The sequence below is a fragment of the Crinia signifera genome, chromosome 2 (genome assembly GCF_055691185.1).
Source record: "Crinia signifera chromosome 2, ASM5569118v1, whole genome shotgun sequence".
In the NCBI taxonomy this organism is placed as follows: Eukaryota; Metazoa; Chordata; class Amphibia; order Anura; family Myobatrachidae; genus Crinia; species Crinia signifera.
In genome coordinates this window covers 225,002,295-225,023,596 of record NC_139218.1, presented here as the reverse complement: position 1 = coordinate 225,023,596, position 21,302 = coordinate 225,002,295, and the positions used below count along the sequence as shown (strand labels likewise).

The following is a 21,302-nucleotide window of genomic DNA, read 5'->3' as shown; positions in this document are numbered from 1 at the left end:
GAGGTGATAACCCTTATCCAGGAAGGGGTGCATTAAATCCCAGACAATTTTGCCACTAACACCTACGAGGGAGGGGGGGCATTCTGGCGGTTCAATTCTTGAATCCTTCCCTTCATATACCCTAAACTTGTGGGTGTACCCTGTGGTGCTTTCACACAGCTTATACATTTTTATGCCATACCTTGCCCTCTTACTGGGAAGGTACTGGCGGAATTTAACCCTTCCTTTAAAATGTATAAGGGACTCGTCAATACAAATAAATTTTTCAGGGATGTATAGCTCTGCAAATTTGGCACTGAAATGATCAATGACCGGCCTGACTTTGAATAGCCGGTCAAAGGTGGGATCATCTCTGGGTGGGCACTGTGCATTATCGGTGTAATGTATAAATTTATGGATTGCCTCAAAACGAGTCCGAGTCATGGCCATACGGTAAAATGGGGTGCTGTACAGAACATCTGTACTCCAATATTGCCTAATTTGTGGCTTTTTTACTATGCCCATATGAAACACCAGACCCCAAAACGTCATCATCTCTACTGCATCTACAGGGGTCCACCTAGCAAATGATGACGTGGGGTTTTGAGCAATAAACTGCTGGGCATATAAATTAGTTTGGTCCACCATTAAATTTATAAAATCATCAGAGAAAAATAATTTGAAAAAGTCAATTTCTCTGAGACCTGTGGAATCAAATTGGATTCCTGGCATGGCCAAAAACTCAGGAACCTGGGGCTCAAAATTGTCTGGTGGTGGGGTCCATACGAGATCAATTATTGGGGGGGGGGTCTCAGCTGCTCTACGGGGGCGTCTTTGAGGGGGTCCCTCATCACCAGAGGAGGAAGAGGAGCTTAAGACGAATCCTTCAAATTCCCCGCTTGCCTCACTGGCTGTGTCAGAATCAGAGGCAAGCATGGCATATGCCTCCTCCACTGAATACATTCTTCTGGATGACTGGGATGACATTTGGGATGACATTTTTATTTTTGTGTTACTGGTAGTGAAATGTTTCAACACGTGTATAGTGTAGGGGGGGGGTACAAACTTTATTTCAACCCGGGGGGTATGTAGTGTGTTGTGTGTATGTAGTGCAGAACAAAAAAAATACTTTATACAAAAAAAAAAAAAATGAAGGGGTTAAAAAAAATAAAAATTGAAGGGGTTAAAAAAAAAAAAATTGAAGGGGTTAAAAAAACAAAAAAAAAGGTCCTGCACCAAAAATTGAGCACAGATGTTGGTCAGTAACGTCTGTCACTGAACAGCGCTCAAAGGCAACAGGAATTTGATAAAAAAAAAAAAAAATAGATCAACCCTGTGCCGAAAAAGCTGATCAGTGATGTACGTCACTGATCAGCGCACAGTGGCCACAGGACACCCACAAAATCACAGTGTGTGTAAAAAAAAAATTAAAAAAAGACCACACAGCACCCACAAAAAAAAAAAAAAAGGTGATCAGTGATGCGACACTGATTACCAGTGAGGGGCAGCAGGTGCACAACCTTTGGTGCAACTGGCAGCAACTGACAGGTATATATATAAAAAAAAAAAACCTCTGCACCCCCAAAAAGTTGCTGATCACCTCAGATATAGTGATCAGCACAAAAGGCGGGGGTAGCAGACACAAAATATACACTCTCTGTCACTATCTCTCTCTATCTCTCACTATCTATCACTATCTATCACTATCTATCACACTGCAGCAGCAGCACTGACAGTTATATGTATAAAAAAAAAACCTGCACCCCCAAAAAGGGGGGGTAGCAGACACAAAATATACACTCTCTATCACTCTCTGTCACTATCTCTCTCTATCTCTCTCTCTCACTATCTATCACTATCTATCACTGACACTGCAGCAGCAGCACTGACAGTTATATATATAAAAAAAAAACCTGCACCCCCAAAAAAGGGGGGGTAGCAGACACAAATCTCTCTATCTCTCACTATCTATTACTATCTATCACTATCTCTCACTATCTATCACTATCTATCACTATGACACTGCAGCAGCAGCGACAGTTATTTATATATAAAAAACCCCTGCACCCCCAAAAAGGGGGGGTAGCAGACACAAAATATAGCTCTCTCTGTCACTATCTCTCTATCTCTCTCTCTATCTCTCTATCACACTGCAGCAGCAGCAGGAAGTCTCAGGAAGTCAGATCCAGGAAGCGTCCAGCACGCTACAAGCAGTGATCAAGTGATCAGGTAAGGTATTTGCAAGGATCAGGTAAGTATTAGCAAGGATCAGGTCAGTATCACGGCAGATAGGCACGGTGACCGCTCTGCACGCTACTCCAGACCGGAATGGCGTCTGCAGCGCAGTCACCGTTAGTTTAAATGTCGCGCCTTGGCTGTGATTGGTCCGTGGGTCCCACGGACCAATCACAGCCTTGGGGGCAGGTGGGGTGAGGGTGGGGTGAGGTGTCATCGTCACCGATGACCCCCTCATGCCCCCTGACGCCCGGCGGTGATTGACACCTGTGTTACCAAGCGTCCGATTCGCTGGTAACACAGGAAAACGCTGTGAATGGCTGTTCACACTGAACAGCCAATCACAGCGATCGCCGACGGGGGGGCGACATCGCAGCCCCCCCTGGGCATGCAGGGACATGTCTGCTGTCAGGGACAGCAGACATCGTCCCTCTGTCACTGCGTCTCGAGACGCAGTGACAGTTTAAAGTCATGACGTATATATACGTCATGTGTCGGGAAGTACTTCCCGGCCATGACGTATATATACGTCAAATGTCGTGAAGGGGTTAACAAACTCTCATGTAAGGCATTGAAGTGGTTTAATGTGCTTTTGTCTTTAGTGGACACTATTCATCTTCAAACTAGGAATTATTTATTTTAGATGTAACTCATGCAGTTTACATTTTTCATTATTTTGCACGTATACAGCTTAGCCAAGGACCGTTTTTAAGATGCTAGTAAAAGTAGAACGCTGAAGTAGTTTGTACTGGCTTTACATTTTCAGCCTGTGAAGGGCATGCTTAGTAATTTTGTAACATGTACAACCAAGTATGGCACCTTACAAATAAAATAACATATTTTACTGTATTATGCAATGCAAAGACTGCCGCAAATACACAATAGAAAAAAAATAAACATTACCTAGACTTGAAGAACTAGCTAATGTAAAGGCTAAGTATTTGTGATGAGTAATGCCAATTTAAGCTTTATGTAGGAGTAGTTGTAGCTAGTATAGTGCTTGTCAGAAGAAAATAAACTAGGCCACAGGTTCTCAGTCAGTCCTCGGGACCCCACACAGGTCTCCTCACAGAATCAAGTGAAATAGCTCCACCTGTGGATCTTTAAAAATGTGTCAGTAATGAGTGCACCTGCTGGGTGACCTGGAAAATGAACTGTGTGCGGTCCTGAGGACCGAGTTTGAGCACAATCAAACTCTAATCTAGATAGAAGTAAACAAGCTATGATTGCTGCAGACTTTATCCTGAAGATAATGTGAAGGTGGAAGCTACAGAAATAGATGGAGGAATGTGGGGAGTGAAGGAAAGGAGGCAATGGCGTGTGTAAGACCTTTTAATAGATAATACTGTAGAATTGCTTCAGTTAAACACATTAAGGATTCTCCATTGTAAAGGCCAATACATACTGGGCAACTATGAGCTGAAAGCAGCTCAGTTTACTTGTTTCAGCTCCAAAGCTGCCCATTGTGTACCAGGCAGCGATGAGTGCTGATGCGCACTCCCTCATCTCTGCTAAACCGCCGTTCATCTGCTGGAATTACCAGAAAGTCGCCCACCTACCCGGTAGAATCAATAAAACGGAAAAGTCCAACTATTCAGTGTTCAGTGTGGCACACTTTTTTGCATCTTTTAAATCTTAACCTTTTCAGATACAGCAGCAGAGGTCAATCGCATAACAGTGGACAGTCGTATCAGCAGCAGGATTCCTCTGATACCCAAGAATATGGACAGAAACCAAGATCTGGTTATGGACAACAACCCTATCAAGGATCATCTGAACCTTCAGGATACGGGGGGCAGCAGCAGTCCTACGCACGGAAAGAGGGCTATAGCCACACCTCTCAAGGTGATGTGCAGACATTTGAATTTAGTATACTAACTTAAGTAGTGCCCTGATGCAAGCAATAATGCTCACTATCAGTAACACTGATGTAGTTTGCCAGTAATACTCACCGCCCCTGCCTGGCCTCTTTTGTTGCTGCCTCCTTACTTAATAGCTGGCAGCTCTTCCAGGTACCCCCTGCTGCTCTGACACACCGCTGATCCCCCTCTGAGAGCAGCTGCCAGCTATTCCACTTGTTCCCTGCCGCTGAGGTCTGTTAAACACAGACCTCAGCGTTGTCAGCTCGACGGGGGTAGTGGTCCTGGTAGGGCGCAGATAAATTGGCAGGGCACATTCAGCAGCTTAGAAAATGGGCAGGGCACAGTGCCCTGTAAAATGAGCCTAGCGGGATCATTACACTCCTGACTAGTCTTGGTAATGTGACTTAAAGCAGAATCTTGGCTTCTGTTAGAATGACTTGGCATATTTAACATCATCTTTTTTTATTTTACAGATGATGATCGACGGGATTCGGGCAAGTATGGTGGTGATAGAGGCTTTAGTGGATCCCAGAGTTTTGGAGGTAGCAGAGGCCGTGGGGGCTATGATGCAGATAGGCAAAGTGACATGAGGTGAGTTAGTTTTTTCTCTTGCTCCTATTACTGAATTGCAATTTACTTCTAATAAGGCTGTGTATGCTGGTGCTTAAAGCATTTTAATCTCCTTAGGCATGTACAGCTACTCATTTTGTAATATTTTTACATTGTGTATCTAAGGCTTAGGCTCTTTGCTGATTATTTTACCTCGGTTTGTGCCATATTTCTTTACTGTTACTTAGCTATGTACACATTTACTGTGTCTCTTGTTTATATGTTTCATAGTTATTAAATTAATACAAAAAAAGGTATTTTATAGAGCGGAATTACAATATCGGGACATGCTTTCTTTCATCTTGTCCAACTTTTTGAATTTTCTTTATTTGACTAGTTTTTTTGACCAAGGATTTTAACTCTGGTAGCTTACCTAGCACTATGAAGTAGTGCAGCTAACCTTTATTGGAATGTATATATAAAACATGTATTTGGATATAATCATGATACAAGGAGCGACAATTAACTACTTTGGGTGCCATCTTGCTCCTAACAGTTGAATTCCACCAATGTATTTTTGTGGAAATCTTGTTCAGTGTGCTTTGGTATGCTAATAATTTTCCCACTTAAGTCATCTAATATGCCTTTTGCTGGAAAAGAATGATAAAGAAAAAAGCTACTGTAGTTTTCTAAACTGTCCTGCATTTTTTTTTTCTTCCCTTTGGACAATGTAACATACTGCTAATGTAAAGACCATGATCACTTGTGCTTCCGGAAAACATGGCTATTCTGATTGCAGTTTAACGACATTAAATATATTTATATTGCACATCATTGTTCTTTCTAAAAGTTAAATTATATATGTGCTAAGATTATCACATTGCTCTGTTGCAATCTATTGGTACTAAAGATCAAATATACTTTCATAATTTTATTTTTTGTGAGATTATATTGACTGTATACAAATGTATGCTATACAAATCAACTTTTACAGGTATCAATAACAAAATGACTTTCCTTTTTAAAAAAAAAAAACCAACATATTCAACCTTGTTTACAAAGCTTTTTTTTACCTCATAAAAGAACGCGATTATAGCTTTAAATGGCATTTTAAAACCATACTGTCTTCAAAAATGTCAATGGTTTACCTTATTTTAATATAAACTTACAACCTGAGATGTATCTAAAGTTCTTTATAACCATGCATTAAAGAATAATGATTTGGAGCATGGCTGCTACTTTTCTAGACTTCTGTGTGCTTAAAAGCACCTTATTACCACTTTCAGACATAGCGCAGGGATTTTGCCAAGTCCAGTGGTGGGCAAATTCCTGGATCTTGGTCCTGACCCTGGTGAAGAACAACGACATGGGACTTGGACACAAGTTGATTCTGTTCACACATGCAGAAAGCCTGCGTTGCCTTCAAATGCAAAAATCCAGGCTATAGCTGCATGTGTGAAGGAAATATTAGTCACCTATTTAACTGATTGCTAATATGCGCATAGTATGTATTTTACTCAAATGATCAGGGACTACTCTTTCAGATTGGCTAGGTCCCCTGGAACGAGCTACATTGCAATTTACTTAAAAAATTAACGTCTCCATTGCTAGTTGCAGAGAGCTATAAACTTAAAGGAGAAGCAATGTAGCAAATTATGGGATGCAGTGGCAGGGTGCCAGCTGATGTCTTTGGCCATCTGCTCCACAGAGTCCTGGTGGTTTATTAGGTGATGTGGCAGCGATCTGACTGTCATTTTCTACATTTGCGACAGGCAATCGGTTAAACCAGTGCATTGCACCATGGCCGCCACAGTGAAAGTGCCAACGGCCGGTGGTATTTCAAGAAGTCAATGACTCATTAACATGGTGACAGCACAACCTCTGTAGCACTGCCACTGCTATCCAGCACAGCAGTCCAGCAATGGCTGTAGGTGAAGCAAGGGCCGCTCTCACCTCTCCTTTTTAGCTCGTCCGCTGCCCAATGGTTTTGCACGCCCTGGATTGAGGGATGGAAGGAGTAGTTGCAGACCAGTCGACAGTAGCTGTCCCCTCTAACAACAACATTATATGGGGAAAGAAAAGCCACTGCACTGCTGCAGCTCAATTTAATTAAATCGTAAATTCTTATAGAACTCAAGCAGTGGAAATTCACCCCTGGCCTAGCTGTTCTTGTGTCCACATTGCAGCATAAAAGACTGGCACATGGCATGAAGTAAATCAGTTTGTTTTATACTCGATCTGTATTTGGATTACCTGCTGCAATGTGGACTCACAGGCCAGGCCAGGGGTAGATGGGTGCCGGACGGCTCCCCGACAGTCGGGATTCCGACATCTGAATCCAGACTGCTCCCTCCCTCGTCCATGACCCCCTTAGAAAGAGAATAAAATAGGTGACGAGCGCAGCTCGCCACCGTGCCCGCAGTGTGGCGAGCCCGCAAGGGGCTTCATTGCGCTCCCCACGCTGTGCAGTTGGGATTCCGACGTCTGACTAATGACTGTCGGGCTAATATACCACACCCGGGTAGATATGGGCTGGCTGAGCGAATGTAAGAGTAAATTATGCTGTTTTGACAGCAGCCAGCATCTGTATCCTGAGCACATCACTATATATTATGTTTGAGTGCAAATATAATTATGTACTAGAACCGTCCCCAAACTGTATTTGTCATAGGAAGTTTGCTATATGCAGTTTAACTGAACACCCCCACCACTAAGCACAGTGCAGTTGTATGATGCTTTGAAATAGACCGTGGTAATTATCTATGGTACTAGTCTGTTCAGGAGTCTTGTTCGTACAGGATGTGTGCTAAAATGGACAGCTGTAAGCTTTGAACATCAATTACTATTAGGGCATGCTGTTTTAGTCCGTTATCCTGAAGAAGAAAAAATAGCCTTTTGCAGTATTACTGTGATTTAATAGTTATCTTAGGGCAGGGGTAGCCAACTTAAGTCCTTTACAGCTACCAACAGTTAATGTTTTCCAGATCCCACAATCACAAGTGAATTAGCTCCACCTGTGGATCTTTTAAAATGTGTTATGCTGTGTACGCACGGTGAGATTTGACATTAGATTTTGACTATATAGTCAAAGCCGTATGCAGATGGCAAAGTTTTTTTTTTTTTTTTTTTTTTTTACCTTGCGATCCTGATATGCACATCGGTGACAGCACAAATCGAATCCCATATAAACAGGGCAGCAATGATTATATAGTGCAAATCTAATGCAGATTTTATGAATTGTATGTAAATAGTACAGAGTTAGCAAAGATTGCATAGCACTCAAATCTTAAGTTGAATAGCAATGGAATCTCAAGGTGTGTACACAGCATTAATGAGTGATGAGTACAAATTTGGAGCAGCTTGGTTGTCTGGAAAATGTGATCTGTTGGCAGCTCTCGAGGACTGGAGTTGACCACTACAGCTTCATACCTTTTTGTATTTGTTTTCTCTGATTTCAAAATAAATTTCACAAATACTTTTTATCGAAAGTAACCACCGTATTTATAGTTTCCATAATATGAGTGAAAATGGAAGAACTGCCACTGGAATATTGCAACGCTTACCCAGCATAACCTCCCTAACCTCTTCTAAATCCTGATGCTTTTTTTTCCCGGCGCCATGATGGTAGTGTGGAAATCTGAAGTAAGAGGATCTATTACACATTCTGTTAACCACCTATTAAAGACGCCCAATCTGGAGACCACATGTCTGCTACTGAAAGCATCAAATGGTGTTCACAGGGAGCCACCCCGATTGTGCTCCCAGATATACATTTTAGGTACCCTCTAAACTAGTTGGAAACCAGTAGGCTTCTGATATTTAAGTTCTTCCAGCATATGTAACTGCTGTACCTGGGGATTGGATTGTCCCTTATTATACCTACTGTTGGTATATATTTATCCTGATAACATTTAGCTGACTTAAGGATTTAATTCAATAATTATGAACATGACGTTTGAGAAGGCAATAGCAACACATGTTTTAGGTATTTTTCATTAGGTCTGAGCGAACTTCATACCCTGCTCATCTGCATGCACTCTATTGGCCAATCATTGACTATAAGGTGTGCCCAAATGAAAAGGAGACTCTTGCTGTAGCGGCTTTGTATCTAATCAGTGGGTTGATTTTCCCATTTGAGCATGTGATGAAAAATAGACCACAGTGTACTAGAAGCACCACAGCAGAGAGCAACATCCAACACCGGGAAGAGGAACTGCACAGGTTTTGAAAGATGCAGGTGCTACAGCCATCGTGTTCAGTGAAACCCTCGCTTTAAGTTTGAGTCCCACGGCACTGTTTCTAGGTCCCATCACATATTGTGCTTTTTTTGAGCTCTCCATATAGCAACAGACCACCTATATAAGTTGCATAGATAGGATGGAAAGGGGAAATGTGTGTAGGCAGTGGTCTGCTTGGGGCCCCTGGGTTCTCAAAAGAATGAACTAGCTAGATAACGAAATTAGGCAAACGCAAGTAGTAAATGGACTTTAAATATTGACAAAATAATTTTGATGGGACAAGAAACATATCTGCCTACCTAATCTACTAAAATGGCTTATTTTAAAATCTGGTTTTCAGTTCTGTTAGAAGTGGCCGGTTACTGGTTTGTTACTGTAAATCTGAACGATTCCATTCTTTGTGAAGCCATGGTAACTATATTAGACTTTTAGTATACTGTCAAGAGGTTTGGAACACAAGGAAAGGGCTACTTAAAGCTGTAATCCCACTTACTCCTGTTTTACAGTCTTCTTTTTGCAAAACTTGGTGCGGTAATTAACTTTTTAATTTTAGCTCGAGGGACGGATAACCCAAGAGTCGTTCACCATTCCATGTAGTTTATAGCAGAGGAAGACTAGGGGATAGGAGTAGTGGGCTGCTTAATACATTCTATTTTGTGATTGATTGGCATTGTAGTTGCATGATACTTGGCAGACTAAATGGTGAAAAGCTTGCTGAACAGAAGGTAAGGAAACTAGAAGAGTATCATGTAGCAGTAAACTACTGTCCTGCACATATACAAAACCCACCTTCTCATGGAATTGCAGCTTTAAAGTGCGCCCTCAGTGACCCTTTTTCCATCCACTGTCTTTCCTGAGTAAACTGTTTGTTATGTGTTCTGCAAATGAGCACTAAAGCAATTCTTATTCTATAGTGTTATTTCTTGGAAGTTTGTTAGGGGATTAAGGAACTTGGTGTATAACAAACCGTTCCGTCTCTCAGTAGGAAAAAAAAACTGAATTCTTAAAGGTGTCCATACATGGTGCAAGTCAGATTTTAAGACCTAATTGGCAGCAAAACTACAATATGTGGGTACAAAGCTACTCCCAATCCAGACTGTCTGCAGTCATTTTGAATAGAGTGTTCAGTCTGATCTAGTACAGCACTAATTGTGCCTTGTGTGCTAGAGGTCTTATTCGGTGCATACATGTTTGTATGCTCAGATATGCCAATGTATGGGTATCTTAAGTTATCAAAATTAGTATATTAATGTATAATCAAATGTAAATCTTTGTCAATATACCCTTTCCAAATGGCAGAACTGTTTGTATCCCATTCAAGGGATGCATCCAACTGTCTGCTTGGTCTCTGCCAGAGTTTCTCCATATTGCCAGCCTACATAAACCACATTTCAAACTGTGTATCCTATATCTGATGCTAGAAAAGCACATAAGGTGCCCATACACGTACCAATTACCCGGTACTTTTTGTGCTAAAATAGCATCGTTGTGCATGCGATGCAATGCTATTTTAGCACAAAAAGTACCAGGTAATTGGTACGTGTATGGGCACCTTTAGTTCTTCTTCATTTGGAAAGAGGGATACTGACAAATTTACTTTTTCCTGAACATCTCTATAAAAGCAGGTTATTTCATTTATTTTTAAAGGCACCGGTTGCCATAGATGGGCTTGATGTAAAAGGTAGCTTCACTGGTCTTGGCTTTTCTGAGTTCAACAACCCTATGTGGTAAAGGGGGGCAAAAAAATCATGTCTCCGCTTTTTCCTCCGCAGCAGTGGCGACCGAGGTGGCTTCAAAAATTTTGGTGGTAAGTGCCAAGAACCTATATCGATTCCATGAAAATCCTGTCGCATTGGACAGGACGCCTCAGCTTGTTTCAGGCCAGTAACGTGCTCTTAAATCTGTATGCAAGGATACATCAAGGGTCAGTCAGTGTAACTGCAACTAGGGTAAGGATAATGAAGATTTACTGCAAGCAGACTTCTCACTCATGGTTATCTCATGCTAGATTGTGTTTCTGAAGTGACTATTGCTGAGATCTCTGCAGACATGTTGATACCTGTATGTGATAAGCTTTACAGTTCATTTGCTGTAAGGTATCAGAGTAATTGAATAACTAGTAGCAGATACTACTTACATTTTAATGTACCCCATTTTGCAAAATGTGTCTTGTGAACTATGCTTTGAGCACAGACTGCAATAGAGGGAAGGTATTAAACAAATACCCATTCAGTTAATGTCGCTACATGAGACCTGGCTCTGCAACACCGAATCTGGATCCAACAGAGCCTATTTGGGTAGTGACCAGATGCAGGCAGATGTGAAGTTATGTGGGTTTTTTTATTGTTTTTTCTCTTCAATATACCTTCTAGCTTTATCTGGCCATAATGTATAGCTAAGGTTTTTTTTTTATATGCCCAGTACATGCACTAAGTAAGGTCTAAAAGAGCCTAATTGGAAGCATTCTTTTTAACTATATAAAGTGGCCTACACACGATGAGATTTTGCTGAGCTATGGTAGATTGCTCAAATCGCTCAGCGAACAGCTGAGCTCAGCTGCTGAGTGATGTCAGGGCCAGTGTTCTCCTGTGAGAACACTGGCCCTGACCGATGACCTAGATTTATTCTGCACGCTGGATCTTAATCACTGGGCTATAGAAACATTCGATGCAGTGCATCGCTATGGCCGCTACACACGGAACGATGTAGGAGCATTTTCTAAGCATCTAGTCAAATTAAGTCTTCGAAAAGAGCTTAGAAAAATGGCCAGGGATCGCCCCATAAGTCTGCGTATTTACACTCTATCCTCTGAATGCTTTTGTGATCTGTTGGCCTTAAACTGGGTACATCAAAATTTTTCTGTCTGGTGGTTAACAAACAAAATCTAGCGACGTATGGGAGCGTAAATAAAAAAACAAACAAAAAAACAATTCACTGTAAAGGTGCCCATACACGTACCAATTACCCAGTACTTTTTGTTCTAAAATAGCATCGTTGTGCATGCATAACACATGCACAACAATGCTATTTTAGCACAAAAAGTACCGGGTAATTGGTACGTGTGTGGGCACCTTAAAGCAGATCATGGTCGATTTGTTTATTTTTATTTTTATAAATCTGTTTGATTTAAAAAAACAAAATCCTAATGTCCATTTTCCAGCATTTTTGAGAAAATGGTTGATCATCCTTTGCTCCCATACAAGATCAGATTTTTGTTCCCACCAGATTTGACAGAAAAGAAAAAAGCAGTGCCCCCTAGGGGGTAATGCTGGTAGCGGTTGACTGAGTTGATTTCACTAAGCTGCTGGTAAGTAGGGATGGTCAGTCCCTAAGAGGGGTATACACAAAACAAGAAAAACAGATGGCAGCGCTAATAATAGAATAGTATAACCAATTGGACTGGTTTCACAATATAAAACACAATGTATTAGTGTACAGTGATCACTTAAATTAAGATCAATTAAAGGTAATAATAAACTGGTATATGGAATAATATATAAAACACTAAAAAGATGCTAGTGCACTAGACTTTGTCCCATGATTCCTGGTATATTGTACTTGTGGGGTCTGTTCATTCCTATTATGCCCTTTAGAAAATTCCTCAAAGATAGGAAGAGGTAATGATTTTCCATCCACTCATGGGGCACCGTTCTGCGCAGTTGGTACTTCCTCAACGGTAGTAGGCTGGTCCAGATATGGTATCCAGTTGACCTTGGAGGGTGATGGGCGCTCAGAGCTTGTGAAAATCTGCTCCTGTGCTGAAGATGGTGGAGGATTCAAAATCAGGGCTGGTTCGGATGGATCCCAATTGAAGATTGCAATGTACTCCTATTTACAGGATTCAGCAGGGTCTGAGTGCCACCCAGATCACTTAATTTAAGTGATCACTGGACACTAATAAATTTGTTTTATATTGTGAAACCAGTCCAATTGGTTATACTATTCTATTATTAGCGCTGCCATCTGTTTTTCTAGATTTGACAGAAATTCTTAGGTGTGTACCCAGCTATAGTCTGCATTCGCAGATGAATAAACATAACTGTCAGTACACACAGTTGTGCTGGCTACTCCATAAACCAGGGATGTAAAAGGTTCCCCATCCCTTCCATAAACACTACATCTGCTTTAGTGCTTGAGTGTCCATTTTGGTGTCTACACTGGATGCCAGATGAGAAATGCATACACGGCACTCAGTGCAGTCCATTCTACTCAAAATTATGTGAATAGCACCAGGAGGGAGCTCCCAGCGCTATTCTAATCAGAGCTGCTACCGCTGACTAGTGGATTTCTTCTTGCACCCGTCCTGGGGTGCAAGCGGAAATTCGAATAAAACTAGGGAAACCAGCAATCAGTTCAGTTTTTAATAATATACTGTAAGTGCGTTGAGATACTAAAAAAAATGCTAAGCTGGAACTAGAAGTCCTAATTAATGGCTTAATGAGTATATTTTGGCAAATATCGATTTGCTGTTGACCAGTGCAAAAATGGAAATTGTATTATATCTTTATATTGGCACAATTTTTTGTGCCAATCGGGAACATCAGTCAGTTTGTATGGTCAATAATGTAACCGGTCCAAATGCAAAATTATCACTACAATCAATCAGATTAAAATTCAGTTGAGAACTTTCTTAAAGCATAGGAAATTTTCTTTCCAATCTGTCTGGTTTGAAGAAAATCTGGCAATGCATGGGAGAAAATAAATTAAAGTGACTCATTTGCTCCCAAACACTGGAAAATAGATAAAAATTATTGAATAAATTTGGTAAAGCAAATGGCTTTAAATTTTTCTGACCTATAGTCTGCTTTTCAGCATTTGGAAGCAAATGGTTTATTGTCCTTTGCTTGCATATATTACCTGGCTTTTTGTTCCCACCAGACAGATTGGACGGAAATCTTTAGGTGTGAACCAGCTTAACCCTTTGAGTGCCAAGTGACTGTCAAAATAGGTGTAAAAATTGCCCAATCAAACATTTTTATTCATCATAATGACCTGTAATATTTACCTTTTTTATATAGGAGCGTCGCTCGCATTTGTTATATAAATTCAAATAAAAATTGTTGGGTTAAAAAAAAAAAAAAAATATATATATATATATATATATATATATATATATATATATATCTCTATCCCAACAATGTTTATTTGAATTTATATAACAAATGTGAGTGACGCTGGCATTTTTAGTGGATATTTTGATCATTTCTCACAGATGTTGGCACTCAAAGGTTAAGGCCATTTGGCGTAATGGAGCAATTTGCAATCAAACTAGAAAATTATGGAAGAACTGGTGTTTTGGAAAACTGGTTAACAGTTTTTGGGTATATGCATGATTGTAAATACACTTTTTTCTATATTCGAATATGAAAGTTATAGGTGTTTTTAAACACACAATACTTTTATGCATAGCTTATATAGTGATTTTTTTTAATTCCAACCGGGATGTATTCAAATTGTTTTCAGTGGGACTTTGTGGATTGTAAAAAGCATGTCTTTTTTTTCCTTTTTTTTTTTTTTTTTTTTTTTTTTCAGTCTCTTCTCTCGCTCTCCCTTTTCTGTATTTGATTTGAACGAAAAGCTCTTTTCACCCAGTTCGTCCAATATTTTATTTTGTCCTTTTTTCAGGCCCTAAAGATTATGGAAGTAAACCGGACCATGGTAAGAGAGTTCTACCTGATGCTCAACTGTAAATGGTTCCTGCCTAATCATGTCTGGGAAAATTTATTTATTTTTGTTTTATTTTGAAAAGATGATCAGGATAATTCTGACAACAACACCATATTTGTGCAAGGTCTTGGTGAAGATGTAACTGCAGACCAAGTGGGTGACTACTTCAAACAGATTGGCATTATAAAGGTAACAAAATACAAACTTACTAATAATTAAAGCTTCAGTACCACATCTGGTTGGCTATTGCCATGTTTTCCGCCCTAGCAATTCCTCCACATACACCTTTTTTAAACAGGTGTGTAAGATGCTGAGGTTTCTTAAGAGAAACCTATTAAAGCACATTAAAATATAGCAAATGGCTAGAAAGGGTGTACAGCAGATTCCTTTAAGTGAGCAATAAATGGAGGCACATGACAATGATCCCTAGGGTCCAAGAGCTTGTCCTGTTGGCCAACTAAGGTCTGAGTTGTACCAAATGTTGTAGGACTACTATTATATACTGCACAAATCTGATTGGGTGTCAAAGAAGCTGTGATGGTCAGTTGGTGGAGTGCCTATTTGGATACACCCTCGCAGTTCTGTTGAGGTCATGACACTCTTCCCCATTCCTACCTATTTGGTCCTATCACTGCGGTTAGTAGTCTCCTAATAGTATGGCAAATACAGATGGTTATGTTGCAGCTAAAGTAGGGTGCTGTCATTATGCCTAGGGAGGGTAAGGGAGCACCATTTGTCAGGATTTTGGGTTGCCGCCAACACAAGCACTGCACTAGGTTTTCTGTGTGGGTGTGTCTTTCTGTCTCGTCGGAAGAAGGGTAGTTAGACACAGAATATTCTGCAGTGTTAGGATGTTTATTACATCGGTATCAGACAATACAACACAGAAATCGTGTATACAGTATCTCCAGACCTTCAGCAGTTTGTGTTGCTTCTGAAAAATATCTTCAGAGCTAAATGTAGCCTCTTTCTGTTAAGTCACTAAGGTATCAAAGAGAATATATTTATTGGTCATTAGTTTTGGACATTAACCAGAAGTATTTTTCACTTTTTAAATGGTCTTGCAGATTAACAAGAAGACTGCTAAACCAATGATAAATATTTATACCGATAAGGAATCTGGCAAGTCTAAAGGAGAAGCTACGGTGTCCTTTGATGATCCTCCTTCAGCCAAAGCAGCCATTACTTGGTTTGATGGTAAAACAAAAAATATATTAATAATCATTTTACATACTCACTGAAAATGTACAAGTGGTGATTAAAGGTTTATTTTATTTGTAGGAAAAGAATTTATGGGTAATGTTATAAAAGTTTCCTTTGCTACGCGGAGGCCTGAATTTCTAAAAGGAGCTACTGCTGTGCCAAGACGAGGTGGCGGTGGTAAGTATCCGTGATAATTTATAATATCCAATCCTCCTTTTCCCCATAGGGTGGTTTATTTTTGTATTTCCTGACTTACACTGCATTAATTCATTTTGAAAATACATATGTCCTAAGGAGCTATCCTTTTTTAATTGTAACATTTATCAGGCACTTGTGCAAATATATGCCACAGTACACTCTTCTAACATAATCTAGGTTTAAAATCGTGGATTATTTGCCTGACCTTTTTGTTGATGACAAATCTTGATTGTAATAAGAAAACGCTTGTAATGAGAAAATTGCATGTAGTTTAAGTAATTTGTGTAATTATTACTGTTTTAACAGGTGTAAGTGTAGTATTGAATACATAATTAAAACAAAAATAATTCCTTTTACATGTATTTTGGTTAAATCCATTACACTAACTTTCTTCACAGGTCATAGAGGTGGTGGCGGCGGCTTTGGTGGGGGCCGTGGCTCTTTCAGAGGAAGCAGCGGTCCACCACAAGGTGGAGACTGGGTCTGCCCAAATCCGTAAGTACCTTGCTTCTTGAATAATTGTGCATTTATGTATTGTACTTTTGTAAAGATTTAAGAAATCTGTTTTGTTTTTCACAGTTCCTGTGGTAATGTAAACTTTGCCAGAAGAGATTCATGTAACCAGTGCAGTGAACCCAGACCAGAAGATTCAAGACAGAGTGGGGGTTGGTTTGGCCTCTTAATTTTTGGGCTTGGCCATGTGGTCTGGCAAGTCTGTAAATTATATTTGTTCAATTTAATATATAGTAACGCCATACTTTGCTCCACACCCACAGGGAAACCTTTTGGTACTTATGAGTTATCCGGGCGTCCGATTTTTAAATCGGGTCGGATCGGGGCATCGCATGCGACCATCCGATGCGATGCGATGACCCGATTTTTCCATAGGAATCAATGTTAAAATGGACTGAGTCCATTTTAACATGGAATTCAATGGGAAAATCGGGTCCTTTTCATACCCCTACTATCCAAGTGGGCATGGAGTTGGATATAAACCTGTGGCGAGCGTAGCGAGCCACCGAGCCCGAAGCGCGGCGAGCGTAGCGAGCCCCGCGAGGGGACACGGAATACCGTCCCCTCGCGGGGCTCGCTTCGCTCGCCACGCTTCGGGCTCGGTGGCTCGCTACGCTCGCCACAGATTTATATCCAACTCCATGCCCACTTGGATAGTAGGGGTATGAAAAGGACCCCTTTTTCCCATTGAATTCCATGTTAAAATGGACTCAGTCCATTTTAACATTGATTCCTATGGAAAAATCGGGTCGGATGCGATGCGATATCGCATCGCATCTGATTGTATGCCTTAACTTAAGGCATACAATCAAAAAATCGGGAGCCCGGATAACTCACAAGTACCAACCTTTTTAAACTAATTTGAATGCAAGATCCCATGCTTCAACTTGTCTGTTAAGAACTTTTCCTTTGTCTATGTACTAGAACTATAAAAAAAAAACATAGCCTTAGGGCCAAATGGCCATACAAAAATGTAGACCACAGCTCCCCCTTTAGGCTTTCCAGAAATAATTTGATGCTGCTTTCTGAAGTATAGCAGTCTCTTCTGTAGACTAGCTGGACCACAAAGTAAAGAAACTGCAATGGGTGATGACCTTTATAAGGTAAAGGAAGGGTGTGTGGCTAAAGCTAGGTGAGAAGAGTTCGGGGCAAGGGAGTGAAGGGAGCAATGGTGAATACAACCTCCAGTGGAGTAAAAACTACCAAATTGGTCCTGCACAAGATCTATCTAATAATGCATACATTCTCTGTTTGTGGGGATTTCCATATGGATAGTGTAAATTTTTATTTTTGGTTATTTTTTTTTTTATTTTTAAATGTGTTAATTGTTTATCTGAATCCTATTTGATTTACTGCTGTGCACTCCCCACAGATCGTGGAAGAGGTGGATATGGAGGTGACAGAGGATTTAGAGGACGTGGAAGAGGGGGAGACAGAGGTGGCTATGGAGGAAAGATGGGTGGCAGGTGAGATTTCTCTTAAATAACTACTTTTCAGTAGCACTTAAACAAAAGCTGGATACACAAGTGAGGATTTCTGTCCAAACTGAATATTTTCCGTTTTTTATTTTGTTTAGAGCAGAGGTTCCCAAACGCGGACCTCAAGGCACCCCAACGGTCCAGGTTTTAGGTATATCCATGGCTCAGCACAGATGGTTAAATCAGACTGACTGAGTTACTAATTAAGTCACCTGTGGCCAAGCATGGATATATTTAATACCTGGACCGTTGGGGTGCCTTGAGGACCGCGGTTGGGAACCTCTGGTTTAGAGTGTTAAATTGCCAGCTATGTCAATACTATTTAATGCAATATCAATAGTTTTGATTTGGGTATTTTCTTTAAAACTTATACTTGTGTCTGTATTGAATAGATGGATCACAGCAATTTCTGTTAAGCTGCCTTTATTATCCCTGGGTATATTAAGCCAGTTTTTTTTTTTTTTTTTTAATGACTACTACTTTTTCTGACCTTTTTCTGTTGTGGCTAAAACACATCCCAAATCACAACATCTGCTCTAACCGCTGCGCATAATATGCAGCATATGTACTGCAAATTAGAGGAAAATGGTGATAATACTGCAGACGAGACACTGCATAAACATTGCGCTATCATTGGTCATAAGTGTTTAAAAGGAGACTGTATACTAGTTCTTCTGCTCGAGTGGAGGGAAATAGATTTCTACCCAGCACACAACCGCTGTGATTGCAGTATGTACTCGGGGCTATGGGCCTGATTAAGAGAGATGCATTGTAGTAGCACACCAGTGGCATCTGAAAAAGACCTCTCCTGCTGGCATCACAGATCCAAGTTCTGTTGTGGGTGCAGCATCAGATTACCATCGGCCATCTTACAAAAGTCTAAGCTCATTCACAATAACTGCTTAATTCCTCTAGCACACTCGGGCAATCTGTCTTGACACTGAAGCCTGGCTTCGGCACGAGTAAAAAAAAAAGGGGGGGGGGGGGGCCATAGAATGGGTTCGGGACTTGCACAGTACACCCACAATCTGAGTATGTGCAACTCTGAACCAAACCAGGTTTAGTTTATTTTGAGCTCTCTGCTATTATTTATTGTACAATTGTTTGTGACTTGTAATAAAGTTTTGACATATTTGACTTAATTTAATCTGGGTGTTGCAAATATTATTACAAAGATTATACCTCTAAAATACTATAATGTATAGATAAAGCCACATTTTATAAAGTGTTCCTAAAATGTTTGCAAAGCCTTGTTCAGTAGGTAGCTATTCTGCATGAAGCAGTTTATTGCCTATACAAATTGAGGTTTTACGCCTGTTTTGGTGTCTTATTTAAAGTAATGACCGCAAATTATTTACAGTTATTAAAACTTTTTTTTTCCTCTCTCCCACCTACCAGGAATGACTTTAGAAATGATCAGCGCAACAGACCTTACTAAACTGAATTTCATCTCCTTGTCTTCTGCTGTACATTTGGGCCTTGGTGTACTTAAAACTACGTTACAGGATTCTTACTTGATTTACTTTTTGTTTTGATCTGTCCCAAAAAATGTGAGGCTATTTTCATTTTAACAAACTGAAAAATTCACTAAATTTAAACAATTTTGTCCCCCTATTGAATTAGACTAATGGAAATTAAAGTATGGAATATTGCCAAAAGTGTGTTTTTGTAATACAATAAAAAATACTTCTTTTTACTCTGGTTTTTTTCCCCCCTAATCTGTCTGACTCTATGTTGAAATGTAACTGCTACCATATTGCACTAGAAGAATGTGTTGTGTAGAGACCTTGACCAAAGTATAGATCTGTGCTGTTAGGTCGTCCCACTGAAATGTTTTATTAATATCCATTTATATGCAAGATTTTAGACTTTCTTTCCAGGTATACTTGTGTAGTGATTTGATAGAAGAGACTGAGGATGACCTGAAGATATAAAATAATTGTTTTCTCCCAATAGCCCATGGCAGCCCTTGCAATGGGTTTTCTCTTTTCTAAGTTAATGGCAGGCAGGTAAAAGCATTAGAATGTTGGGTAATGGGGCTCCTCTTTCCATAGTGTCTAAGCTTTAGTAGTCAGGTAGCAATTTATTTTAGTTTTCCTGTAATAAGGGAACTTCCTATTTCAGATCCTTTTGATGCTCTGCTACCGAGGTTCACCAGTCTGTAGCCTCTAGGAGCAGATATGATTAAGCTTTATTTCTTCTTCATACTTCATGGCAGCCATTACATTGGGTTCATCCCTCTCTCCTCTCCAATTAGACAGGTAGTTTTTTCCCCTAGGATCCAGCCCCTTCCTCTATATAATCTGGCACCTCCCTTCAGACCGTAGTCTTTTTCCTGTCTCCTTCTGTCTGTGACAGGTAGTCAGTTAGAGTTTAGTTTGTTATTTTTGATATACCCGGTAGGCTGGTTGTGCGACCGGAGACCTGGGCGGGCAGGCTGGCGGTGCCTAAGCCTAAAATATGTCCGTGAGCCGGCGGCAAGGACATTATAGAACCCACAGCGTCCCTCCCTGCATACTGCATGTGTGTATCACCTGTCTGCCGGCTCCTGCGTGGTCCCAGCGTTCGGATGCAGGCTCCGGCTTCTTGCGCTGGGTAGCGCTGAGTCTCCCCGGCAGTCAGGACGGCGTCAGTGGCGAGCGCGTCACTTCCGGGGATGCACGCGGCGTGCGGGTCACGGCCACGTGCGTTCCAGCTAGGCGGAAGTGCGCGCCGGGTTGGCGCCAGCAGCAGAGAGGGGGACGCCGGCTGCTGCTGCGGCAGCGTGTATTAAAAGGCGCCTGGCCGGTGTTACAGGCGCAAGGCTGGTCGGCTGCAGGAGCGCTTTTTTGGAAACAAGCCAGGTTATTGCCATGGAGGATGCCTCTCAGAAGGGGGTTACACCGCCGCCCAGGTAAGTCCTCTTAATGAGGACACGCTATTTTAGCATGCCATATTGCAGTCAGGTAGTTAGTATCTTTCTTTCTTGTCTTGTAGTGTGCCTTCAGTGCCCAGAAAGAAAGTGGCTAAGACCAAGAATACTAAAATCTGTCCAGGATGTGATCGAGCCTTTGTGGGAGAGACAGTACTATGTTTAGAGTGTCTGACAAAAAAGGATGGTGGTATGAATATATCTGCCCAGTTAGCTGAAATGAGAGACTGGATGAAGAAAAACTTTATTTCCAAAGAAGAGTACGCAGGGAATAAGAGATCCAGGTCCCAGACTAGCCTTGATAAAGATGATGGTGATGTGTCAGTGCATGATGATGCGGACAAGGAGGAGTCTGGGGGCTCATCAGCTGAGTCAGGCGAAGTTTTGGAGGACGAGCGTCTATTTAATGTGGAGTTGGTAGAAGCAGTGCTTAAAAATCTCTACAGGACACTTAACTATAAGCAGCCTG

The 21,302-nt window shown here is 40.8% G+C and overlaps 1 protein-coding gene across 4 annotated transcripts in view; it reads left to right on the top strand.

The window, feature by feature from the left end:
- TAF15 (TATA-box binding protein associated factor 15) overlaps positions 1 to 19,618 on the top strand; it is a 33,712-nt gene extending 14,094 nt beyond the window's left edge. For 2 of the 4 annotated variants that reach the window (XM_083173912.1, XM_083173911.1), the window contains 11 exons: positions 3,863 to 4,059; positions 4,550 to 4,667; positions 10,636 to 10,670; positions 14,489 to 14,521; positions 14,613 to 14,719; positions 15,598 to 15,727; positions 15,812 to 15,910; positions 16,330 to 16,426; positions 16,511 to 16,596; positions 17,817 to 17,910; positions 19,321 to 19,618. In XM_083173912.1, coding sequence (XP_083030038.1) covers positions 3,863 to 4,059; positions 4,550 to 4,667; positions 10,636 to 10,670; positions 14,489 to 14,521; positions 14,613 to 14,719; positions 15,598 to 15,727; positions 15,812 to 15,910; positions 16,330 to 16,426; positions 16,511 to 16,596; positions 17,817 to 17,910; positions 19,321 to 19,360 — 1,036 coding nt within the window. In that variant the 3' untranslated portion in view covers positions 19,361 to 19,618. Of the gene's footprint in view, positions 1 to 3,862; positions 4,060 to 4,549; positions 4,668 to 10,635; positions 10,671 to 14,488; positions 14,522 to 14,612; positions 14,720 to 15,597; positions 15,728 to 15,811; positions 15,911 to 16,329; positions 16,427 to 16,510; positions 16,714 to 17,291; positions 17,726 to 17,816; positions 17,911 to 19,320 lie in introns of those variants that run through there. The other 2 variants (XM_083173913.1, XM_083173914.1) reach the window with 2 other exon arrangements.
- Positions 19,619 to 21,302: the final 1,684 nt, after the last annotated feature.